The following is a 25,187-nucleotide window of genomic DNA, read 5'->3' as shown; positions in this document are numbered from 1 at the left end:
TCAATGTGTACTTGGTCTGTTTGAGTTCACAGTTTACTTCCTTTCTTACCCTTTGTATCCTCTCCATAAAAAGAACTCGATCTAACTCTCCTATACACCTGAACCTTGTGCTTGAATCTGGATATCATAGAGCGTATAGTACATGTAACAAACAACCTTTGAAATCACCATTCGAGATCTTTCCTCTTCCCCAATTTCTCTTCTTTCTTCTCACTCTTCTTCTCGTTTTTCAAAACTCCCGCCCCTTCTTCAACCCCCCCAATCCCCCCATCTCTCCCTCCAAATCCCAATCTCTTGCTTCCACAAATCCCTTACACAAGGATCACACGAACTCCCACAGCAATCACCCAGTCCTGGTGGAGGTGGTGGGTCATTGTATGCTCGCTCTCCTGCGCGGAGGAGTTGTTTTGTGCGGGTTTTTGTTAGACGGGTCTTGTAGAGGGTTTTGTACAGGGGTGTTTCTTCGGGGGTGTAATATGGCTCTGGGGTTTGTTGTGTAGCTGAGTCTGAGGTTGGAGTTTCGATTGATATTTTATTTGGACTTTTGGACTCTTTTTCTTTTTCTTTGTCGTTGCTTGGAGATATTGAGGTGGTTGGCTCTGGAGACGTGCCTGAGAAAGAGAATGGGGAGAGAAGACTTGAGAGTAGGTTTGCTGGGGAATATATTGAAGGTTTGGATGTGTCTTTCTCTTTCCCTTTCTCTTTCTCTCCTATTGTTGATGCCTCTGATAGTGTAGTGAAATCTTTGGCCTTGGAGGTATTTTCAGATGTAGTAGCAGATGTTGATGCAGATAAAACAGTCTGACTCTCTGGTGCCTCGATACTCATTTTGATATACCAGATATCGAAGTCAAATATAAGTAAATCGAATCATATAGAGACTAATTTAGTCTCAAATCAAACCCTGTTCTCTCGTTAGTAACGTTGGAGAAATTTATATAGAGCAGACCCACAACTTCTAAGCCAAATCTAGACTTCCAAAGATCCAATTTCGCAAAGATGTGTAATATTTATGGGCATGTCGTTGCAATAAAGAATGAGAAGAGTATGGAGGCCGAAGATTTACCGGGACCGGGTAAGAACTGTTTTCGTGCGGTCCCTGTTCGTTCCGATGTCCACCGCTCTATCGAGGACTTGGTCTATATTGCTTAAACTACTATTTTTATACTAATGCGCATACTTCGCAAATTTTGGCGGAAAAAAGGAAACAGCACGTCCAGTACCGGCATCTGTGATTGTTTCCGAGGATACATGACATGCAAATAAATCAAACGCCGTTGGAGTCTACATATGTATGTATCAACTCCGTGGTATCATGCAGCTAAAAAATAAAATAAAAGTAAAGTCATGGGCCACCATCACTTTCGCTTCGGCGTAGGCGTCCAAACATTCCCTAGTCCAGACTTCCGCTCTCCAGACCTCGGCGTCCCCCCAACCTGCTGCAACAGCTTCTGCGCTGCAGGTGTAAGCATCTTTCCCTGAGCATGTCCTCCGCCATAGACAGAGCCCCTACTAGAGCCAGCCCCAGGCGTAGATTGAGACCCAAAGTCCAGCCGGGGACTACTAGCAAAGCGCGGAGTCAACGAGACAGGTGTCTTCGTAACACGGGCGGCCTTTTCAGCACGCTTATTCCGTGCCACACGATCGACCATGCGGTGATGCAGGGCTTCGCGCTTACGAGTCTCGCCAAGTTGAAAGGGATTTGGTTTTTCAGAGGTCGGCCCGAGGAGGCGCCAGTCGACTTCCGTGTCGTCGGCTCTGGAGCTGGAGCCATATGTGAATTCAGGCTCGGGCTCGTCCTCGTCGACGAAGGCGTATCCGTTGACCCTCGGGGTTTCGCTTCCTGCGAAGGCGGATGCGGCTTCGGACTCGCTGAGACGCGGCCGGCCGGCGATGGCGTCTTGGATGGCGGATAGTGAGGGTGAAGGGGGCACGGCGTTGGCGGCGTCCGCTGCTGCCGCGGCATGTGGGTCTAGAAGTCTGGTATTTTGGTAGAGAGTTCGCTTGGGGCCTGCTCGGGATGTAGTTTCTGCTTTCTGCGGGAGTGTCTCGTGGGTGTCTTCCACCGAGGAGGGGAGGAACATGAGGGTGTTGTCTGGGCGGCTTTTCCACGTGTCTGGATTTGCGGGGCGGGCATCCAGGTCTGTTTTGATGGCGGGCTGGACATGCTCGTCTCGTTTAATAAGGCCCATTTGTGGGTTTCCACCTTGAGCTGTGATGCGCTTGGTTTCTTGTCGATGGTGTGCAATTTGTCGGGCCGAGGGAATTTTGTTCCCGCTCCAAAGCCAGGGATATTTCTCCCGTCGCTTTTCATTCTGCTTGTCCAGGACTTTGTTGAAGGACTCGTTGTCTTCGCTGGTATATTTTGCCTGGAAGGTGACCAGTCCCATATTCGATACATCGGGGATATTCTGGTCTGTTTCGGTTGCTGCCGTGGAAGTCGATACGACGGACATGGGGGTATCGCCTCCCCAGCCATGCGGGGTGTCACCGGGCCGTCCGGCCGGGAAATGCTGTGGTGTGGTCGGAACCGATGCATACTCTGACCTTCGTCTTGCATTCGACCCCGGGGTGGGCGTGCGCATGACGCCTGCCAACTTCTTTTTGGAGCTCGCAATCCATGCTTTGTCTTTTGATTCAAGGGCTTCCAGGTACTCTTGTTTGATCTGTGTCTCGAGCAAGCCCGGGAAGAAGTCGCGGGCGATAATGTGGGACAAAGTGTTGGTGTAGACGTCTTCGTCGAGGACAGTCGCGGGGCGTTTGATTCGCTTCGGGGGTGGTGGGGGGGGCATAAGCTGGCCAGCAGATTGCTTGACCAACTCCTGCGAATGAGGAGACGCCATGTTTGTAGATCAAAGGCTTGGGGAGAGAATTAAAGAAACGTAGAATGAAAGGTGGATGAGTCCGTGGCGATAAGATAGCGGGTCATATGATTTTGATCTAACCGCTTTAGGCAAACATACTTCAGACGCCACTTAACATATTCTATTGATAAACCCTCGGCTTGCATCCAAGGATCCTATCTTACAGATTCAAAGAGTGTGATCAAGGGGTAAGATAACTATCTCTTCTCGCGGAAATCCGCAAACATCGATGGTGACACTGTTCAATACCACTGATCATATCCACCCACGACTGATATTCATCTGATAACATGGAAAGCAACATCAAGGACCGATATTCATCGTCCGTCAGCGTAGGAACCTAGCCCCCTCTCTATCTCTCCACGTCGGAAAGGCTAAAACAGACATCTGAAAAGACTAACTGAGAAGAATCCGAAAAGACCATCAAAAATGACCACCAAGAAAGACATCTAAAAAGACATCTAAAAGACCATCTGAGAAGAACTACTATAAAAGACTACCAAAAAAGACTGGACACGGCCGCATAAGTGGCCGACTATTATTGTAGGTATAGATCGGATAGAGTTCCAAGGTACATGATAGCCTTTATATTGGTGTTAAGCCTCTTCGGGACTACACACTCATCATCTTTACTCATACCGTAATTTATCAAATCCTTGAAACCTTAGAAGTCTCTTCTACCCTTTTATATCTTCTAAATTGCTAGTATATCTTCATTTATTTGGATTTATCATTACCTACATAGGTAAACTATACACGATGTTGGTTTCGATGAAAGGGAATCTCCCTAGTATAGGCGAAGCTCTCAAGCCCATTCCTATCACACCTCTTCCCTGTGCCCGAGATATACACCAGCATCTTGAACCTACCTTTGTTACCTATCCTACCCCGGAAGTTTCAGGACCAGATTTACTGGACGCCCTTCCTGTCGAGCTATTGTTATCAATAGCAGGTTTTCTTCCTTTTGAGGATATCTACTGCCTCTCGCTTTGCAAGCATCGACTTCTCGCAATCTTCGGGAGCCGGATGAAGCGCGAATATCTAAAACGACAAACCCGGCTATCTTTCTTACGTCGGCTCGAACGTGATCACCCACGCTACTTCGCTTGCGAGGCCTGCTTAGTCCTTCATAATCTGGGCAGTATATCAGAGCCACTGGGGCTATCATACCCGGCGCATAATTACCCGCCTCGCCTTGACTGTGTGCGTGCGCCTAAGTTTGCTTCATGCACTAGTTCATGGATGGTGATACATCACCATTCTAGTATTTGCTCTCATTATACGCTTCACTCTTCTCATCTTCAACTTGCTATGAGACGATTCTACTACGGTCCTCAATGCGGGATTAGCACAGATGCGCTTTCCTTCACCGAAGTTGAAAATGACCCTTTTTGGGGGGATAGAGTCTCCAGACCGACTACTCTATTCTCGATTGAGGCACAGATATGCCCTAAGCCACCGAGTCTGCATTTGCGAATTCAGGAGATCATCTCAAACAAAATAATATCGCTAGAACCCGACGGCGAAGACTATCCTGAAGCGGAACAAAATCATTTTGCAGTTCTCCGAGTTTGTAAACACGGAGAGAAGTCGTTCTGGATGCAGGATATTACTCTAAACAAATACCCGACCCACGAGTATTCGAAGTGCGAACATTGCAACACCGAGTATGAGATTGAATTATTTAAAAATCGACCAAATGGTTGTGTTACTATAGTGATGACGAGATACATCAACCTTGGGCCAGGTCTCAGCTCAAATGATCCCCGATGGAGAATTAACGCATGGAGTAAGCGGGACGAGCCTGACGTTTGGAAACTAAACCCGGAATACATGGACTCGAGTCCCCGACTTACATTTGAAGCCCTTAGCGATACTTCGCTAGAAGATTTGACTTCTCGCAATCTCTCCTACCTCGAAAACCAGAGATATCAAACCTTGATGCTACCAGTCCCCTGGAGTACGCCTCCTTCCTGGGCTCTATGGAATGGCGCTGGGCCTTCGTGAACTTTTGGTGATATATGGCCTCGGTTTTAGCGATGAAGCAGATAGAACTGAAGGACATGTATTAGTTGCTGCTTGGATGTGTTGTGTGCTAAATGACTTTGATATACTTTTTTACCAACAAACAACCTTCTACTTGACTAGCCTGCCACCTGCATTTTTAAAATCTTCTTAAAGTATTCTTAAAGTGTCTTCTTCTTTTATATGATCTTTAAACACAGTGCACCGATCCTGTAGAAGAAAAGTCTATTACAATACAAAGGATGATGAACTACACATGTTCTTCTCACTCTACACTTATACTTGCAAAGTCATGCCAACAAATGGTATTGGAGCCGATCAGCTCCTCTATAAGAATCAAAGTCTATAACAAGGCAAAAGAAAACCAGAGACTAGCGAATGACCCCAAAACGAAATCCAAATTTCCTCCAAAAGATCCTTTTCCTTTTCCTCTTTCTCTTTTCCCAAATCGCCCTTCCAAGACACCAGGCCAGTAAAAATCGCTATCGCTGAGAAATGCATCGAGGTGAAAGATTGACCACAGCTGAAACACGCATAACAAAACACAAAAAGAAACACATATGGCTCACAGGTAAAGACAAGACAAGTTAAACATAAAAACAGAGACACAAGGAAAACACAGATCGTGGACTCGTTGAGAGATGGTTGAGGGAGGTTCTATCGGATGACAAAGCGAGAGGTGTGAGATAGATATGCAAGGGGTGAAAAAGGAAAATCAACACAAAATAGGGGGGTTGATGATAACGATAGTGACACTCAGTGAGCGGTTGTCGGGAAGAGAGAGTAAGATGGCGAGCGAGCCTTCCTCCGGTTCGGGTTTCTGGGAGGAACAGGAGGCAAAGGAGCCTCGAATTTGATCGGCTGGGATTCGACCTCCGAAATGGACTTGGCGCGGTCATGGAGCGACACGGTAAGATCCGCGCCCTCGAGACTCGTGCTGCTGCCGCTCTGGAGGAGGAAGTGCGCCTCGGCGAGACTCTTGGTCTGGCGGTGTTGGGAGGATGATGCAGGGCGGGTGAGTGCCTCGCCGGCTGTCATGCGGTCCGTTGGCATGAGCTCGCGGCTGCTGGACAAGCTGTGAATGAGCTCTGGGACGCTGGTCGTCGTCGAGACGGAGGAGCGGTGCTTGCGCACGATGGAAGCTGCGCGAGAGAGCATAAGGCTCTCCTGCGAGTTGCACTTGCTTATCGGGGAGAAGCTGCTGCGTGGGGAGATGGGACCCATGCCCTGTGAGAAGGGGAAGTGGCGGTCTGATTCGCCATCAGTCGTCATGTACTCCTCGTACAATGGTTCGTGGGAGATTTGTTTTCCCATTGATGGGAGGATCGAGGAACTGACGGGATGGAAGTAGTCTGCGCCCCGCGCGATGAACTCCTGCTCATAGTCTCCGCTTGAGGGCGTGGCTGCTGTGTGGGAGGGCATCGACTGGGCTGGGCTGGGGTCCAGGTCTGGGGTTGGTAGGGCGGAGGTGCTCAGTGGGCTCGGCTGGAGCTGTCGGGTTTTCGGGGCGAGCCAGGGCCCCTCGTTGCAGGCTACGCTGACTTGAGGGCGTGCTTCGTCCAGAGATGTGCGAGACCAATCGAAGTTGGAGGTGGACTCGGCTGCGTGCTCATAGCAGTAGTCGATATCTGCGTCCCACGAGTCATACAATTCATCCTCATATGAAAATTGGTGCAGGTTGGCGATTGGCTCGGGTGGTGTGACCTCCACCTGGGCGCGAGGAGTGTCCGTGTCATCAAGATATTGAGGGAGGGTTGGCGAGCCCAATGCCTCAGAGAACTTCCTGGAGAGCTCCTCGGCCACATAGATCGACATTGGAGCTTTGCGCTCGCTGGTGCTGGGTGACTGGGTATTGGGTGGAGGACTGGTTTGAGAAGTTGAGCGAGAATGGGGGCATCCCGTGCTGGACTCGGGGCTGTCCCAATACCGGGTTCCTTCCTCTTCCTCGGGGACATCTTCCAAATCATAGTGGCTGCTCATGGACGAGGTCCTGGCGCTGCCATCTGCGGGCTCGGGGCTGAAAAACCGGGTTGGCTGCACTGATTGGAGATCTGGGTACGTCATCGCAGTGGACAAGCCCAGGATCTCGTCAATGGCACGGGGTGCCGGTTCATCAGTCTCAGGCGGGGGAGTCTCTGGCACAGCAGGAGGTGGGGGAGTGGTGGGGCAGGATCGGGGATATCTGGAGACTGGTCGCGAGAAGTTCTCGTTGACACGAGATTCTCTGCGTGCGTGGCGCTGGTATGCTTTTGGAGAAGCCGGTGGGCTTACGCTGGGCACATCCACCGTGGTGGCAGTTCCAAGCGAGCGCAGGTCATCACTGGAGAAATTACGGAAATGAATGTCGTCGGCGCGGATACCTTTAAGACCGGTCTGGGGTCGTTGAGATGCTCGGATGGCCGAAAACTCCGTGACGAGATCGTTCTCGCGTGTTTGATCCAAAGCCTGGAACTGCGAGGGGTTGGTATGAGTCAAGTGGTGGAAGTCAAAAGGATCCGAAATAATGCTTTTCAAGCGCTCGCCTATATCGATTGTCGAGGGTCAATTGAGTCCACAATTGCAGCTATCAGCTGAGTGGCTGGTATACTTACTGTGATCGGTATGGCGGGCGCGACGGCCAAACATCTCTCTCTCAGGCCGGGCCTTCTCACGATCGGCCTCATCTTCCTCGTCCAGCGTGGCGACGATGTTGATCTTGCTACCCTGTCGACGCAGCATGCGGCTTCCCCGCGCCAAAAAGGACCGGGATGGCTTGTCCTGCTTATCGGAGCGGAGTCCCAATGACGAGCCGGCTCGCTCATCAGAGACAATTGAACTATCTGTCGAGGTCATGGAAGAACCCGGTGACTGGCGTGAAGAAGTCGAGGTGGTGGTATTGCTTCTTGAACGACCGCTGAAGACAGACAGACGCTTGGGGCTGTGAGCGTGGGCAGTGGACCTGGAGCGGATATGTGCGGCATGTTCTGGTTGCTCGTTGGACGAGTTCGTGGACGGACGGTCACTGCCGTCGTCGTTATCCCAGGCTTTAGCCATGGGGGGTGCAAAAGTCGACATGGTGGAAAGTGAAGGAAAGAAACTACACCATGATAAGCTGAAATCTGGAGATCTCCGCTGTCTACAACATAAAGCGAAAGTGGAAAGGAACGGTTCTCGAGTGGAACAAAAAGAGGTGCCGATGATAATAAATTAATTATAATACTCGATGACGGGGGCAATACAAGACACGGATCGATGGTGGAGCCGCGTTCAGGGGTATTTATGGTATTTACTTTACTTTTCTTTTTTCCATTATTAGTATATGATGTTATAGTCATTAGGTCTTCTCCTATATTTGGTGTGTTCCAATGTTGTTTGATCTATTTCTCTTTGTTTGAATTAGAGCGGTTACACCATGCACTCAACCGGCTTGATATTTTTTTCTATTGATCATATTCCATACACAAACAATCCAAAAAAATTGAGAAAAATGAGAAACAAATAAAACAAATAACACGGGATAGTAACCAAGGTACGTTGAACATCTGAAATTCCCAGCGTCACGGAGCCGATACCCAACTGGCATATGCATCGAGCCAGGGGGTTGGTCCTGAACGTGCTGGAGACCCGCGTTGTGGGGAAGAAAAGCAAAGCTATACCAAGATGAGCAGTTATCGGCGGTCCGATACGCCCCGTTTTGGTATTTATTTTATTTTATTTCATTTTCCTTTACCCAAGGTTCAAAGGTTCCAAGGTTTACTTAGCTTTGACCCGTGAACACGGGAAGGGAACACACGATATACGCGATCTGGCTTATTGTTCCTGCTATACTCCGTACTCCCCATATGCTTATTACCCTAGGAGTAAGTCAATACCATTGGGCAAGATATCCAACTGAATATCCAATGGCAATATTGAAACAGTTTCATATTGTACACTTAATTCCTTACATAGGTAGCAACGTTAGGAGTCCAGACTTGAGTGGAGAGGGACAAGCCCTTATCACGATAAGTTGGGACGCACACTGGAACCGTGGGAAGTTCATGTTTTCCCTTCCCTTACAACATATTGTATACATCAATTGTGTGGTATTATCTTTCTGATTTATTGTCCGAATAATATTCTTCCCTTTCCTATAATTTCTGCCTTGCGTGAGGTCTGAGACCAGCCATGAACGCCTCTTCCTTTCCCCGCGTATAGCGGAGCCTCGGTTCAACGGGTTTCATCAAACCATCCGGCCCTAAAAGTGATTCTAGTTAGTTAGTGAAAACATAGGGCTTGGGAAAGCCCAGTCTCAGATCGCAATCTACTTTCGGCATCCGGCAGTGGGGTTCAGAAGTCGATAATAACATTGTATTAGGCAATTAAAATCGTATTAACCATAGCCTAGGTATACACGTGCTACGGCATCTCTCCAGTTTTTCCAGTTCAACCTAAACATCCCTGTAAAAAAAAAAGGTGGACAGGCAAGGATCTCCATGCGAGTTTGTTCCTGTGATCCTTCGCAGCTGTAGGGGCCGTTCACTTAGTACCCTCGGGGAGTGCCGGTCTCCTATCTCATGCAAATCGAAAGCAAAAACTCTCTTTTAATTGAAACGAAAGCAAAACATATCAGACCGCATACAAACTTCACACTGCATCGGGGATGCAAGACGAAGAAGCTGAAGAATGTGAGTATCCGGGAGTCAACCGCACCCTTACATTTTACCTGTCGGAGAGTTGCATTGTCTCAGGGCGGGGTATATCCATTGTGCCTGGTATGTGCATATTATCACCCTGGAAGTAGTACTAGATAGAATCAATTTTACAACATAGTATTGTTGCACATAATTACTTTTGCCCGTTGTGGTGACTCGTCACACACATATTCTAATATTCACTTAGGCAGTCTATAGTCAACAGCCAGCTTCCTATCTTGTGTGGAAGTGGACCGTAGCCTGCAGCTAGCACGATTCGAAACAAGGGCGAAGCCCGAGGGGAAATACAAAAAAAAAAGTCCCATTCTATTTCAGAGTACAATATACCGCTAGTTGTGTGTATCGTAAAGTGGACTCCTGATGATCTGGTAGTCTAGAACATGGACTCCGTAATGAGAACTCTGTTCCTACATTATTATGTACACATATATATTGTACCTGCGTACAAAGTAGTGCGGCACTTGATATTCTTAATTACTTATGTAACTGTCTACGTGAAGTTAGTTAACTAGTTATTCCGTCTAATTCGTACTGTTATCCCCTTTCAGGAGGTCTAAGAAAGAAGCACGTTCCCACCTCCACCGGCCGTTCGCGTTTCGCGTCCATGATCGTCATCGTACCTGTTTATCTGTTTATCTCATAGGCCCAAGCGTCCCCGGTGTTCTTCCTCAGCTCAGATCTGCGTCAGGAATATGCCCGGAGATTGGAGTGTCGTTGACTGTCAGATCTCATCTTTGCTTTTTTGTTTGGCATTTTTGAAACAGAAGATCAAACCAAGTAGGAGTCTCTCGGAGTAGGGAAATCCAATTTAAAAATGGATCAAGTCCCCAAAAAAATAGAGAATGTGTGTTAATAGTATAATATAGGTATGATATAATTGTTGGAGTAGAGTAGTGCGACAGACAAGGTTTGAAGGGACACGTTCTAGAATTGGAGGGAATTGAAGGAATCGGTAAATTATTACTACTACTCCGTACCTAGCCCATCTTCATTCACATGGTTCGCCTATCACGAACACGTTCCTACTCATGCTTCCCGAGGATCGACAGATCCAATTCCCCTGAAACAAGATGGAAGTTGGTCCCCGAGGCCGGTAGTTATGAACGGAGTAGTCCGTACTCCATACCTTAAAAGTCAAACTGTGTTCTTTTCGTCATGTTCCCGCTCGACGATGGCCCCAAATTGTAGTTCAATACGGAGTATGGCGTAACGCGCTATCATCTTACCCCAGGCACCATCCAACGGTCGCCTGTCTAGGTAAAGTACTCCGTACAGATGCATGCGCCCGTTGGAACTATGTATGTATCGTGTGGAGAATGGACCAATCTAATATTGCTATAGGGGCGATATCATCGAGGCTTAATCCTTTAAACCATATTCCATTTCATTGGAGATAGGCGCGCTGATAGTCAATATTAAATCCTACCATGTGCGACGATCTGAGCGCCCGATCCTGATGTAACCTGGCATTGACCGTTAAAACTTAGTACATGATAGTGGTAGGGATTAGCTGTGTTGATGGTACTACAGCATACGTCCAGGGGGCTCCTTCCATGTTGCAAGGCATATTTGTGATACATGGGACTTCCTAGGTTGGTCTCTTCGGAATGACTAAATAACAGACAAACAAATGAGAAACTATTGGAAATAGTCGATTATCATTCTTCCTTTGTGTGCTCCGTACTCTATACATCATATTCAGAGCAATGGAAATGTGGGAGTATTGAAATATTGAAGCCCAGACTTTTGATTTCCAGGCACTAAAGCTCTAAGATTAGAAGTGATATCAAGCCAAGTCCATAACGCCGGTTCTTTGTCTTTTGAGTCCAAAATTAGAAGTCTACCCAATTCTAAGTTGCATGTTAGCTTTGCTCTTCTGGCGACGAAGGATGAAATGCCCACAATTAGAACGTAAGGTCTATACCCCGAAGTTCATTCAAGGTTGGGCTATCTGCCTCCTTATTATCAACCAGATCCCCGGAGCTTGACAACCTCGTTGAGGGTGATGGAGCCCCGTAAGCAAGTCGTGGTGACTTCACTTTGCAACACCAGTGGTCTTGTCACCACCGACGTTAGCAGCAATGCCGAGCTCGTCAATAACATCCCCCTCGGAGCGCTTAGCAACTCCGGTAGTCTCTGTGCCGCCGACATTGACAGCGGCACCAAGCTTGCCGATCTTGATCAGAGCCGGAGTCACCATCATCATTGCCGCCGTCGTGACCACCGCCACCACCACCACGCTTGCCGACTCCAATAGTCTCTGCACCGCCGACGTTAGCAGCGACACCAAGATCGCCGATAACATCCTCGGAATCACGCTTGGCAACACCAGTGGTCTTGTCACCGCCGACGTTAACGGCAACGCCAGCATCGCTGGCCACACCGTTCTGGTTGGGGACGGGGACAGCGAGTGCCGTGACCGCCAACAGGACTGGAGCGACGAGAGTGTAGCGCATTTTGATATGGGTTTGAACTGGAGTCGTCGTTAGAGAATTGCTTGAGCTGGAATCTGGTAGGTCTGTATTCACTTATAGTAGGAGTGGGTAGATTCGAACTAGGCTGTTCTTAATTGAACTTGGAGTGGATAGAGGACAAGAAATATATCTGGCTGGTGATATCTCTAGGGAGATGACCAGGCCATTTAAGTACCTATTGTACTATCGTCCCTGATCTCTGGATAGATGTTTGCGGCATGATAGCTGACGTGCTCCAGGAACTTAAGCCTCAGCTTGGATCTTGGATTGTGTTCTACTTGGCTGAACAATATGGACATGGTCACGATCTATGACATATGTGTAGTTGTGATGGAGTGGATGTCCAATGAGGGTTACGGATTGGCAGTGGAAAGAATAGAAACGGCAAAGGCCCTGATAACTGGCCTTGTGTTGAACATAGAGACATGCCATGATGCAGACAATAGTAATATGAAGAGAAATGATCCGTCGATTGTAGTTTGTTGACAATCCTTAAAAACTTTCTTGGGCCGGTGAACCATAGAACGGTGCCTGCCGTTAGATATCATCGGCGACTTCGATGCTACCCTGCACCTGGTTTTCTTTGTTTCAGTTTTTCTTAAAACGACTGGCCTTTTAATAGAAATTGAGTCATAGGAGAGATTCCGTGTTAATAATCTACATTTGAATATCCTGATATCCCAGCATCCTAATGTACTTGTACATAAGAGTCCAAGGTCAAACAGCCCTAATAATTTATCCCCAAACTCCTGGAACCTTCAAGCTTAGCGAGAATAAAGTTGTCTCCCGTCCATCCGTAACAGCCCGAAGATCTCCACATATCGAATTGTTGGAATGCTCCTACAACATAGAACCTATGCAAGTATGGCGAGATTTCTTGTAAACTTTAGAAGCCGGTTCCCTGACTCTACGAAAAAAAAAATTTTGCTCCGTCTTCCTGCGTCCCAGGTCCCACCGGCTGGGACGTTGGGTGGTATCCATTTTCCATGTCGATATAGTGGCTTTGGTGTGTTGTGGTCCCCCCTGGCTATGTGTGACTCTGTACTTTTCTAGGATCTTGAACCTTGATCAGAGTAAATAATTCCGTTGCAGCCTGGGATAGTACGAAAGGTTTAATTCTCAAGTTCAGATCTGAGATTCGTACTTTGTACTCCATACTCCACCGATCATCAGACTAGATATGCAAAGGTACGGAGTACGGAGGACTTCCGGACAGAGTACTCCGTACAGAAATCTTACATCCAGACACACAGAACACACAGGTAAAAGCCTCCTATCAAAAACATGCCCTAATAGACGAGATAGCCCCTAACCCAACGCTGACACAGCATGAGACACAGCCCCTCCAATCCTCCAGGGGTGCATACACCTACTACCATATGCAGTTACATGGGGGCACGTTTAATTCACTTGCCAAGCAGCTAGACACATATGGAGTAGTCTGCTCGGTGCTCCGTAGGGGCCGCAGGGGTCAATCCCACCAGTGACCACACGTGTAATTCCAACATTTCTGTGGCCTGCGCAAGCCATGTCTGAAATTACTGAGCCATTTGCCAGGGACGGATTATCTCCAGCGGAATTCCGTGGAGGGGAGATTAGCCCTGAGCAAATTCGTTCGAAGGAGTGAGGAATATGGAGTTGCTTATTCTATAGATTAATTCAATGCAGGTGCCGCTGCGCTTGGGCCTGGCGTTGTTCCTTTTTAATTTATTTCTTCCTCTTGTCATCCTTTTGGAGTTAGCTGCGCAGTGAATTAGGTATTTCCTTTCTTACTGAGGCTTTTAAGATCCAGATGTCTGTAAAGGCCGGTTTTTGGCCGTCCCTTGTGGCGTTTGCATCTGAGCTTTACCTGAGTGGGTACGGAGTGCTTGGTATGGTACCTAGGTATTTTGATTTATTTCAATGGTCTTGTTCGAACAATGCACAGGGTTGGGTTTTTTTTGGATTTTGTTGTAGACTGATAACGATCAAGGCTAATAATTACACATGGTTTGAAGTACATGGGGGAGAAATGTATCAATTGCAGTTCAGATGGCCCCTTACCAGACGCCTGGATGAGAAAAAGGAAAATAGAACTTGAAATAGTAACAAAAAAAGTAGTTGTAATGTGGCATAATTCACTCCTGCATCTCCGTGTCCTCGGTAGTCTTTGAAGGCTCCTCGGCGAACAATTCGTCGTCGTTGTTGTCTTCATTGCCAGACTTCTCGGCTTGCACTTCTAGTTGCACTTCTTCCTCTTCTTCCTCGTCCTCATCATCATCAGCAATACGGCGAGTGGCCTTGCCACGACGACGCGGCGCAGCTTCCTCAGCCGGCTCGTCCTCGTCGCCAAACAGATCGTCCTTGTCTTCGCCAGCAGACCCAGCCGCCTCTTCGTCATCAGAGTCAACAACCATCTCACTGCTCTTGTACTTGCCAGGCTTCTCAGACTTGGCAGCCTGAGCCTTCCCGCCCGATCGGCGTTCCAAGCGGCGACGCTTCTTGGGCGCCGCCTCGCCCTCGCTCTCGGCCGCGCTGTGCGCAGCATCGCCTTCATCTTCATCCGCGATGAAATCGTCCCCGCCCTTCTTCTTGCGCTTGCTGGTAGGCTTCTTCTTGCGCCTGACCCGGTCACCGGTCTCGGAATCGTTGGTCAATTCGGCTTCCTCGCGAGCACGCTCGTCTTCAGCGCGCTGCGCGGCATGTCGTTGCACCTCTTCGACCATCTGCGCGCGTTCTTCGGCGATACGCTTCTTGCGCTCCATCTCGACCTCTTGGGCCTTGCGCAGCTCTTCTTCCCGGATCCGCGCGGCTTCTTCGCGAGCTTCACGGGCTTGCTGAAGCTTCGCGGCGTTCTTCTCTTCGTACTCCTTCTGGCTCTGCATGGCTCGGTCAAGCTGCTTGCTGATCGTGCGTCCCATGTTGGCTCGCTGCTCCAATGCGGCGCTGGGGTAGGGGGTTCTTCTCCTTGGAAAGACGCTCGAAGGTTTCAATGGCCTCCTTGAGACCCTCTGCTGCCTCTTGGACATCTTGGAGGGTCTTCTGGGTAGGCTGCAGACCGTATGCGAGTGAGGCGATTTGGTTCTGCACGAAAGCAACGTTGAACTGCAGGTGAAGTTGATCCGGAGAGACGTCGCGTGCACGCGTGGCGTAGTCTAGTGCTGTCTTCATTGCGGCCAAGTTCGCCTCCTGCTTGCCTCGCAGCCACCATACACGACCAAGACAAGCCAAGATTTGCACGTCACGTTGACGATCCTTGGACAATGCAGACTCGTAGTGTTCGATTGACCGTGAGAACTGACGGAGTTCAGCGAAGACATGTCCTAAGTTGAGGTAGACGCTGGGGTCCTTGAGCGTATCGCGAATCTTGGACAAGATTTGCACAGCAGAGCTGTGGTCTTTCTTGTCGTCGATCAGGGCGATCGCAATACCCTGGGCCGCATATGCGTTCTTGGGGTCCAGTTGGAGGGCCTTATCAAAGAACTCTACAGCACGCTGGTAAATCTTGCGACGCTTTTCCTTCTCTTGGTCTGTGTCGCGGCGCATGTCACGGGCGGCAAGGAGATGCACATTGCCCATTCCAGTCAACGCGTAGCGATCATGCTTGTCATAGTACTGCAAAGTGTGCTTGAAATGACGTTGCTCGCTATCTTCAGCAAGGTTGGCGACTCGTTTCTTCGCCTTGCTGAGATACCATCCGTAGAGCGACCGAACTTCCAGATTTGTACTGTCCGCTTCGTAGAGCTTGCCAATCTTCTTAGGACCCTCATCTGTAGGGCTCTGGCGGAGGGCAATATATGTCAGGCGTGCATTAGCTTCCGTGTAGTCAGAGTGACGCTCCAGAAGACCTTCGTAGACCTTCTTGGCTTCGTCCCACATGTCGGCTGCCTCGTAAGTCCGTCCAAGGTTATAGCTGATTGTGGTGACAAGCGCATCGGTATCAGTGCCATCCTCTTTTTCTTTGGATTGCACACAGGCGTTGAGTGCAGACTGGAACAAGCCACGAGCCAGAGCGATCTTCTCGTTCTGGTAAAGGAAGCAGCCCATGTTGTTGAGGAGCTGCGGGGGGAGACTCTCCCTAAGAGCAGCGTTCATCTTATCCTGGTCCTCGATATCAGGTCGAGCATCCTCGGGAATTTCAGCAATCTGGATCTGTTCCAGTTGGGTCAGGCACTGCATGCTCTTATCTGGAGCTGTGCCCTCGTAGAGACGAGAAAGATAAACAAGAACCGACTCGTCGGGAGAGATATTTTGCTTCTCATCCTTCCACATAGAGCGCACTGACTCAAGCAGAGTTATGGCTCGCTTTGCCTCGGTCGACTTGTCTTCCTTGCTGCCGGACTTCTGAGCAGCGAAGACTTCTTCCGCGTGAATAGCAGCAAGGAGGGTCATCGCCTCCGGGTTCTTCGCTTGCTGGACAATCTTCTCTAGTCGGAACTTGGCACCGTCAAAGTCCTTGTTCGTGATCTGCATTTGCACAGCGCCGAATTTGGCGGGAAGATAGCCCTTGTCGACTCCACCGCGGGCTTGATCCGAACGGTTGTAGAACTCGGTAGCACGGGCATCGTCGCCTTCATAGTGCGACTTGCGACCAAGAAGGTACCAGCCGTCACTGGCAATAGACATGACATCTGTGTGCTCGATGGCTTTGCGTGCCAATGTCTCGACGGTGGGATATGATTTGCGGAGGAGGAAGTAGCTGGCGAACATGGAGCAGGTCATCGGGTATTCCTTATCCAGCTTGAATGCCTTTTGGGTGTATTGAGTCATGGCTAATTTGTACATTGACCCAAACATAGGGTCAGTGGTGGCTCGGCGAGAGCTGTCGTGGAGGTAGTAAACTGCGAGCAGGACGTTGGCAACCTTGGACTCGGGATTCTGCATAACGATGGCGGTTAGTCTTTTTATGAAAAACAAAGGCTTGTGGGGATTTTTTTAACATACCAGAGACAGCGATCTCTCCCAAGCTACCTTGGCTTGATCCTTGAATCCTAGCTGCCACAAGCAGCAACCTAGACCAATACGAGGATCAGGATCTGTGAGGTTAGGCATCTTGATCAGAGCCTTCTGGTATCCTTCAAGTGCATCTGCGTATCTTCCTAGCATGTAATGCGCGCGGGCACGTCCCAGAATAGCCATGATATTCCGGCCGCCAAAGGCTTTAGATGACTCGTCGAAACATTTCAGAGCCTGCCGCAGCGACTCGACTCTTTCCGAGGTATCAATCGCACCCGGGCGAACAGCACGAGGTGGGTATAGTGATGCACGGAGGAGACATAAGACGCCACGCGCCAGAAAGAGAGGAGGGTAAGCTGGGTTGAGTCGTGAAGCCTCGTTCAACGTCGACGTCGCAAGTTGGAGGTAGTGATCTTTCGTCTTAGCTTCCGAGTATAGTTCTCCTTCAGGTGCGACTCGAGGAGCGTGTCGGCTCTTCAGAAGCAGCATCCAGCAGATCCAGCCCAGCAGGCCGAGTTTCTCCTTTGTCGCTCCGTGGGCGACGGAGGCCAGACCCTTAGTCAAGATGTCGATGGCATGGTCAATCTGCTTTCGCTTCGCGTAGGCGAGCGCAATGATCACCCAGAAATTCTTGGCCGCTTTTTCGTTCTCCAAGAGGGTGCAAAGCTCAGTCGGGTCATCGGGGAGCTCGAGCAAGCTAACTTCGACTTCGCTGTCGAAGCTGGATGCGGGAATGTCGATAGCATCGGGGATGTCGGAAAAGCGCAAATTGCTCAATGGGATTGCTGAAGATACAGCATCGCCGTTCAGGCCATTGGTTTGGCCATTCTCAAGAGGCGCCATGGTGTGTCCGGGGACGGGAGGGATGAGGCCACTTTGCGAGTAGGTATGGGATTGTAGGAGCCTCAACTCATGATCAGGCGAGGCGGTCCATCAAAGAAATTTCAGGATTATGACCGGTGAGGTTAGCGACCTCGAAGTTGGAGAAAACGCGAAAAAGTGACTCTCGGAGACTAACAGCGCGGCGATGAGAAGGTGAGAATTGAACGATTGGAGTGGCTGGATTGCACCGCCACAGGCCGCCACACCGCATATAACAATAAGTGTATTCATTCACTTTTTCTGGAACTATTGAATGATCACTTGCCAATGATTTCAAAATAAAATAGAGCAAAATAATTGGAGAAAATGGCATTTACTAAATTTACTAGTGGGATAGCTAGGTGCGATATTCACATCACTGCACCCAGCTTGTTACAAATTTGCAGAGGAAAGCAACACTGACCAGCACCACAAAGATAAGACCAAGCTCACTCCAGTGATGCAGGCGACCATATGACTCGACATATCCAGCTGAAGCAGCAACCTTCTGGCCATCTACTGCATGATCGGCTTTGATCGAACCGGCCAATTCGGATGGGAAGCGGCCTGTTTCGAAGTACTGATCCATAAGCTGATCCTTCTCGGCCCATCGTGCTGTCAGCCAGTCCTCAAACTCCTTCTGGTCATCAAGAGGAATCTTTGAGACCTGGAAGCGTCTCCAATGCATGTTGACTGAGGTCGGCGGTCGTCCTTGCAGATATGTGGAGCGGAGAGTGAAATATTTATCGGGATAGCTTCCTTTTCTATAGATAAATTTGTGAGTATTGTTCCAGTAAGAGGGAAAGAGGGAAAGAGGGAAAGAGGGAAAGAGGAAAAAAAAACCAAAAAACTTACGGTGGTCCTTCATAGGCCATGGTGCAGTCGTACACCCAGTCTACGGTTCCTCGCAACTGCTGAAGGCAGAAGAACAACCCCGTAGACCGGGGAAGAATCATGTGCTTGAATGAAGGCAGTCCCTGTTTCTTTCCCCAAATGTCGCTGCGTCTCTTGGTATTGAGGGACAGGTTTGTCCCCTCGGGGAAGAGTAGCAGCCACATAGGATCGTACTGTGGGCGGGCTGAGTTGGAGCCCGAGTATACTGTACTCAGCTTATCCAAGCGATGCTGAAGCCTTGGCTTGTCGGACATCCACTTGCGAGCCATGAAGATAAAACCGTAGAACATCATGCCAGTGCCCACGATAGGGATATACTTAAGTGACTCTTTCAGGATGATGAAGATCCGGCCATGCATCTGGTTGGTGTATGCAACCCACCAGAGGTAGACCCAATCAGTGTAAACCTGGTGGTTCGAGATCATGACGAGACGCTCCGGGAACCTGGTCTCCAGCAATCCATCTTTCGATAGATGGATTTGCCCACGCACGCTAGCATCACCACTAACCCGGAAGAGGGTCGGAGAGCTCCATTGAGTGACAGCACTGAGAACCAGTCCAAAACATTGTTTTGTATATGCCATATACGAATAATAGTAATATCTGTTGATCAGATACAGCGGGGCCCCGATTAATTGCGTCACACAAATCGCCATAATACAGCAATCCGCCCACGTTATCAGCAGAAGCGAGCGCAGTATCTGCATGGGAATGCCATGTTTGAGACGGGGCTCGGTAGGTGGTTTGGTTGAGAGCTCTTGAAGCTCCCCGGGATTCTTGGCGGTCAGTGGCTTGCGCTGTCGAACCTCGGCAGACTCCATGGTGGAAATTTGGAGATCCGGAGATCCCTGTCGTTGAGGTAGAAAGTCAAGTATTAGACTGGAAGCTAGCGAATGCTTTTACAGCTGTACAGAGCCCACACGCAGAAATGGTGCGGTCGGATGCGGAGATAGTGACGATCGATAGTATGGGCTCAAACTGCACGCAAGCTAGGTAGAAGCTAGGAGATGAAATAATTTGCCATGTCCTGGGGGAAAGAAGGGAGTTATAATAAAAGAGATTCTGGAATCAAAAGAGATAAGTGTTGGAGATCTGGACAGTTGAAGGGTTGGATAGTTGGAGGGGGAAATCAGGCGGATCTTGTGGATCCACCAAAATGGTCACAGCCTCATAACGTCACCTAGGTTTCTTATTATTTACTTCCAAGCTTGACATCTCTCTTTCTTTGTGATTCGTCTTTCCTCTGAGACCCAGGAGCTATAAACCAACTCTTGTGCCAGCTCATTAATACCCCAGTTCCTACCTTGGGCTGAAAGATGGCGCGTTGATGTGAGCAATCCAACTCGAAATCCTCCTGACTGGAGTCGCCCTGGCTGATACACATGACCAGGGTCGATAGTCCTGCGATCTTCTTTGCAACATGCTCTGCACCATCCTCCGCAGGAGTCCCCGCCTCGCCTTCCGCCAGCATTTTTCCACGTCTCAACCACGTCACGAGATCAAAGACATCGGCTCTTTGTCTAAGCGCCTAATACCAAAATACCAAGGTGTGGCTTGGAGCTGACCTGTTGGACTGGTCTTGCTTATTTGTTGGTTCAAAGACTAATGGATTTTCTCAGAATCCTGCGACGAAGAGCTCCTGTGTCTGCAGTGGCCAGCACCGCCGCGAAATATCTTCCTGGTGCGCAAAGACTGCGCCCCAGCGGTTACTGATTCTTTGATTGAGTTCGTCAAGTAAGATCGAGACATGCCCATGAAAAGCGACTTGACACAAGGCTGACATCTACAAGTCATGTTTCCTCTACATACCCATCTATCGCGGTGATTCTCGAGTCAAAGACTGCCGCCGAAGTACATTCGTCGCTCTCTTTTCCCGTCTACTCGGTTTCCCTCGACGAGAAAACGACCGCGCTTCACGATAAAGTCGACCTCACGGTGACCCTGGGTGGCGATGGCACGATTCTACATGCAGCGTCGCTCTTCGCGACCTGCTCAAACGTTCCGCCCGTTCTATCATTCAGCATGGGCACATTAGGCTTCTTGAGTGAGTGGAAGTTCTCGGAGTTTAAGCGGGCTTTCCGAGAAGTCTACATGTCTGGAGCCGGGGCAGGTGATCGCACACATGTGTTAGAAGATCTCCCGGGAGCGGCACTCACAGAACAGGAAACTGAGATGGGGCCGACCGGGTGGTCCTCTGTCCGGGGCAAATCTATGGGCTCTACGCGGGGGGCCCGCATTCTGATGCGCAATCGGCTGAAAGTAGGACTGTTTACCGCCGACGGAACTGAAACAACGCCTATCCGGACCAAGACCGACCAGGGTCAGGGGGTGTATGTGATGAATGAGCTCCTCATTCACCGTGGCAAAGAACCACACTTGGCTGTGGTAGATGTGTTTGTGGGTGGGCGGTTCCTGACTGAGGCTGTGGCAGATGGAATTATAATTTCCACGCCAACCGGAAGTACAGCCTACAGCCTGAGTAGCGGAGGTAGTATTGTGCATCCACTAGTCCCGTCCATCCTTTTAACGCCGATTTGCGCGCGTAGCCTCAGCTTCCGGCCATTGGTTCTCCCTTCCAGCACCCCCATCACGCTGCGGCTAAGCGAAAAGAACCGTGGGCGCGAACTAGAAGTTAGTCTGGATGGCGTTCATTTAGGTCAAGGGATGGCAGTTGGTATGGAAGTCCGAGTTTGGAATGAGGAGATGCGTCATGGGAAGAATGAGTGGCAGGGTGGTGTACCCAGTGTGATGCGAAGAAGTGTGGGAAGTGAAGCCCATGAGGGATGGGTTGGTGGATTGAATGGATTGTTGAAGTTCAATCATCCATTTGGAGAGCTATAGTTAACAGATGTACAATATGATATATTCCCTTTGGTGTCAATGTAAGAAATAGAATATAAAATGTATACAACATAAAATCCAAATCCTATAAAGTGGGAGACCGTGGATCCAATCCCCTTATGGGCTACTCTGATTGGCAGAGGCTTGTTTTCTGTAGATGAACTTCCAAAGTACTCTCCGGGCCCTATCTCAGGGGACATCTCCTCTCCCCCTTTCTCTTCTTCCCTCTTCTCTCGAACTGTGATTCTTCTATTTTTTTTTTTATTCTTCCGTCTGATATTGCGTTGTTTATTCTCGAGCATCCTCGCAGTGCGAGGACCGCTCCTGATTTCCCAAATAAAAAAGGTACCCATTCTACCCCTCCTTCGATTCCCTCGATACTACCTACTCTACTTTCCCCTTGTCCCGGGAAGTTCGTGTGTTCGAGTGATTATCTTAACAAAGAGAACATCGTGAATCGTTCTTTGGATCATACTTCCCCTGAATGCAGTCGCTGATTGTCGTCTAATAGCGCTAGCCGGTCTTGAAGGCCTCAGGAGGTCCCGGCGCATTCGTTTACCATTCCCCCCCGGCACCCCCCTGCGCGACCTGTGAAATCCCTTGAACAATGACTTCATATGGGAAGTACGTAACCCTCCCATCTTACCCCCGAATCTAGTAGCATTTTACTCACCATATATAGCAACATGTACGCGCCGGAGCAGTTCATGAATCCGGGGCCAGCCCCCCGACCCCCTACCGATCGACCCCCCAAGTTGACTCTACCCACCAACAACACAGCCAGCTCCTTCGGTCAGATGAGCTTGGACTCTCCGATCACACCGGGTCCATCGTCCGCAAATCTTTCGCTATTCCCCAACACCAGCAGTCCTTCGCTGGCTATGACTCGGAGTAATACCGGCCAAAATGGAATCTCGATCATCAAAGAAGGCACCGTCCGCTGCAAAGAGGATAAATTCTTGGCAACTTGGAATACACGTTACTTGATCCTGCGCGAATATAAACTCGAATTCTTAAAGAGTGATTCTGGTAAGGTAGTGATTACCTTCCCTTTGTCCTCGGTCACTGCTGTCGCTCGCTCCGAGGATTCCAAGATGGCCTTCGAGGTCACTCGCTTGGCCAACCCGAAGGATGCAAACTCCAAAGCCGCACTCCTTGCCCGAGACCTACCTACCAAGACCATCACCTGCGAAGTCAAATCCGATGATGAAATTTATGAGTGGATCGACAAGATCTACGAGCGTTGCCCTGGCATGGGCGGCGTTAGCAACCCGACAAACTTCAGTCACCGTGTTCATGTCGGCTTTGACCCCAATACTGGCGCCTTCGTCGGCTTGCCTCCAGAGTGGGAGAAGCTTTTGACATCCTCGGCTATCACAAAGGAAGACTACAAGAAGAACCCCCAGGCTGTCATTGAGGTTCTTGAATTCTACTCAGATATCAAGATGCGCGAGCAGAACCCGCAGTACTACGCTGGAATCAACTCCCCGCCCAATGGCCAACCCAAGGCATACGGTAATAGTGTTGGAAGCTCCATTGCACCCCCACGTCCTCCCCCGCCAGGACCTATGCAGCGCCTTGATAGCAGTCAATCGAAACAATCTGAGGGTTCTATGCGCTCTGCGTCATCCTCGATCGGACAGGCGGACCGTGCAACGGACCACCAACAGCAAGTTGAACGGATGAAGGAAATGGCCGACCAAGAGCGTCGCCGCGTGGAGGAGGAACGTCGCAACAAGGAGGAACAAGATGCTTACAATGCTTCCATCCCGAAGGGCCGTCCTAATATGGCTCAACAGGAGCTTGGTGGATATGGCGGCGATGAGCCGTCACAGAATAGCCGCTATCAACCAAGCCGCCCAGCCCCTCAGGCTCCAGGCGCTGCTGCTCGCCAGCAAGACCCCCGACAGCTCACCGCACAGCGTCCTGCACCGGCGCCACCGTCGCAGAGTCCCTACGGCCAAACCGCGCCCCGAGCACCGGGTGCTCCCCGAACTGATGACCGCCAGGGCTCTCCAAGCTCCCGCTATCCTCCCAGTGACCCTCGGGCCCCAGGCTCAGCCAACCGCCCTCAGCAAAACGGTTCCAAGGGACAGGCAGGACCCCCTCCGACACGCCTGCCGGCCCCCGTTCAAGCTGTGAAGCCGTTGAACATTGCCAACAAGCAAAACGGGACCAAGCAGAACGTCCCCGATGGCGTTCGCCAAGCCGAAGCTGCTCTTACCAAGAAGGCAGATCAGCCACGCCAGAAGGAGGTGCGCATGTCAGCCATGTCCGAGAACGAGGTCATGGAGCGACTGAGGTCTGTCGTATCCAAAGACAACCCGAACGAGTCTTACAGCAAGCAGCGCAAGATTGGTCAAGGTGCATCTGGATCCGTGTATGTGGCGCGCGTTAAGGAAAGCGCACCTTCAGGTGTTGCCCACGAGCTTTATCGGACGTATGGCCCGCGCTGCCAGGTGGCTATCAAGCAGATGGACCTGCGCAGTCAGCCCCGCAAGGAGTTAATCGTCAACGAGATTATTGTTATGAAGGACAGCCAGCACCCGAATATTGTCAACTTCCTCGACTCATTCTTGCAGGAATCAAGCAATGAACTCTGGGTTGTCATGGAGTTCATGGAGGGTGGCGCGTTGACTGATGTGATTGATAATAACCCAGTAATTACTGAAGGTCAGATCGCGACAATTTGTGCTGAGGTATGTTTTTCATCCAATGTTGTTTTCATCCATTTACTAACGTTTTACCAAAAGACTTGTAAGGGTCTGGCCCATCTGCATAACCAGAGCATTATCCACCGTGATATTAAGAGTGACAACGTACTCCTCGATCGTGTTGGCCACGTCAAAATCACTGATTTCGGCTTCTGCGCCAAGCTGACCGAACACAAGAACAAGCGCGCCACCATGGTCGGCACCCCTTACTGGATGGCACCCGAGGTGGTCAAGCAGAAGGAGTACGGCCCGAAGGTCGACTGCTGGTCGCTGGGCATCATGGCCATCGAAATGATTGAGTCCGAGCCCCCTTACCTGAACGAAGAGCCTCTGAAGGCCCTCTACCTTATTGCCACCAACGGAACCCCCCGTCTCAAGAAGCCCGAGAAGCTCACCAAGGAGCTCAAGGCTTTCCTGAGCGTCTGCCTCTGCGTCAATGTCCACAGCCGTGCTTCCGCCGACGAGCTCCTTGCCCACGAATTCCTGCAGACTGGATGCAGCCTGGCTAGTCTGGCTGAACTCCTCCGCTGGAAGAAGGCCACTAGCTAGTAAATAACCGAGGTTTCCGTTCTGCTCTTCATTTACCACATCTTGAAGCAACATCATCTGGGTCCCATTTACGCATCTTCGTTTAGATGTCCATGTTCCACTTCCATTCTCACAGAAACCACTCTTCCCGTGTGATTCTTTTTTTTTTGTCTCCTTTACTGCACTCTTCGTTGGAGATATCATTGTTGCTCTGCTCTCCTTACTTATCATACACAACCCTGGGCGTGGATAATTTGGCGTTTGATCTGTTTTTCCTTTTCCCCTTTCCCAACTTCTCTTCGACACTTGCACAAAACACATACCATGTTTCCCCTATGACGTTCACGATTTTGCAACTTGCACTGTATTATGTGCCCT

General features: G+C 49.8%; 8 protein-coding genes across 8 annotated transcripts; 2 read left to right on the top strand and 6 right to left on the bottom strand.

The window, feature by feature from the left end:
• Positions 1-1,358: 1,358 nt before the first annotated feature.
• Positions 1,359-2,843, bottom strand: N7471_010904 (splicing factor ESS-2 family protein; the record flags this gene model as incomplete). Its single annotated transcript, XM_057283623.1, has 1 exon — positions 1,359-2,843. The coding sequence occupies one exon, from the start codon at positions 2,841-2,843 to the stop codon at positions 1,359-1,361; it is 1,485 nt and encodes a 494-aa protein (XP_057129889.1).
• Positions 2,844-5,645: 2,802 nt separating this feature from the next.
• On the bottom strand, positions 5,646-7,943 carry N7471_010903 (uncharacterized protein; the record flags this gene model as incomplete). Its single annotated transcript, XM_057283622.1, has 2 exons — positions 5,646-7,411; positions 7,481-7,943. 2 exons carry the CDS (start codon positions 7,941-7,943, stop codon positions 5,646-5,648), a joined length of 2,229 nt encoding a protein of 742 aa, XP_057129888.1.
• A 3,654-nt stretch (positions 7,944-11,597) lies between these two features.
• N7471_010902 (uncharacterized protein) lies at positions 11,598-12,018 on the bottom strand (the record flags this gene model as incomplete). Its single annotated transcript, XM_057283621.1, has 2 exons — positions 11,598-11,698; positions 11,760-12,018. The coding sequence occupies 2 exons, from the start codon at positions 12,016-12,018 to the stop codon at positions 11,598-11,600; spliced, it is 360 nt and encodes a 119-aa protein (XP_057129887.1).
• A 2,135-nt stretch (positions 12,019-14,153) lies between these two features.
• Positions 14,154-14,900, bottom strand: N7471_010901 (uncharacterized protein; the record flags this gene model as incomplete). The annotated part of the gene is made up of 1 exon (XM_057283620.1): positions 14,154-14,900. One exon carries the CDS (start codon positions 14,898-14,900, stop codon positions 14,154-14,156), a length of 747 nt encoding a protein of 248 aa, XP_057129886.1.
• A 7-nt stretch (positions 14,901-14,907) lies between these two features.
• On the bottom strand, positions 14,908-17,988 carry N7471_010900 (putative RNA polymerase II transcription elongation factor (Ctr9); the record flags this gene model as incomplete). Its single annotated transcript, XM_057283619.1, has 2 exons — positions 16,960-17,988; positions 14,908-16,893 (listed from the first exon to the last, which is right to left on the bottom strand). The coding sequence occupies exons 1-2, from the start codon at positions 17,812-17,814 to the stop codon at positions 14,908-14,910; spliced, it is 2,841 nt and encodes a 946-aa protein (XP_057129885.1). The 5' UTR covers positions 17,815-17,988.
• A 173-nt stretch (positions 17,989-18,161) lies between these two features.
• On the bottom strand, positions 18,162-19,832 carry N7471_010899 (lysophospholipid acyltransferase family protein). Its single transcript, XM_057283618.1, has 2 exons — positions 18,688-19,832; positions 18,162-18,596 (listed from the first exon to the last, which is right to left on the bottom strand). The coding sequence occupies exons 1-2, from the start codon at positions 19,545-19,547 to the stop codon at positions 18,209-18,211; spliced, it is 1,248 nt and encodes a 415-aa protein (XP_057129884.1). The 5' UTR covers positions 19,548-19,832; the 3' UTR covers positions 18,162-18,208.
• Positions 19,833-20,146: 314 nt separating this feature from the next.
• N7471_010898 (NADH kinase POS5) lies at positions 20,147-21,567 on the top strand (the record flags this gene model as incomplete). The annotated part of the gene is made up of 3 exons (XM_057283617.1): positions 20,147-20,273; positions 20,346-20,460; positions 20,517-21,567. 3 exons carry the CDS (start codon positions 20,147-20,149, stop codon positions 21,565-21,567), a joined length of 1,293 nt encoding a protein of 430 aa, XP_057129883.1.
• A 607-nt stretch (positions 21,568-22,174) lies between these two features.
• Positions 22,175-24,830, top strand: N7471_010897 (serine/threonine protein kinase CLA4; the record flags this gene model as incomplete). Its single annotated transcript, XM_057283616.1, has 3 exons — positions 22,175-22,191; positions 22,250-24,266; positions 24,321-24,830. 3 exons carry the CDS (start codon positions 22,175-22,177, stop codon positions 24,828-24,830), a joined length of 2,544 nt encoding a protein of 847 aa, XP_057129882.1.
• Positions 24,831-25,187: the final 357 nt, after the last annotated feature.

Source organism: Penicillium samsonianum (genome assembly GCF_028829775.1).
Source record: "Penicillium samsonianum strain IBT 33392 chromosome Unknown utg000007l_segment0_segment0, whole genome shotgun sequence".
Classification (NCBI taxonomy): Eukaryota; Fungi; Ascomycota; class Eurotiomycetes; order Eurotiales; family Aspergillaceae; genus Penicillium; species Penicillium samsonianum.
The sequence above is the reverse complement of the archived record's forward strand: the minus strand, read 5'-3'. Positions and strand labels throughout refer to the sequence as shown.

Coding starts and splice junctions, on each gene's coding strand:
- N7471_010899 (XM_057283618.1), bottom strand. CDS start 19,547: ATGGAGTCTGCCGAGGTTCGACAGCGCAAGCCACTGACCGCCAAGAAT. Junction 18,597..18,687: donor ATGGCCTATGAAGGACCACC/GTAAGTTTTTTG, acceptor ATTTATCTATAG/AAAAGGAAGCTATCCCGATA.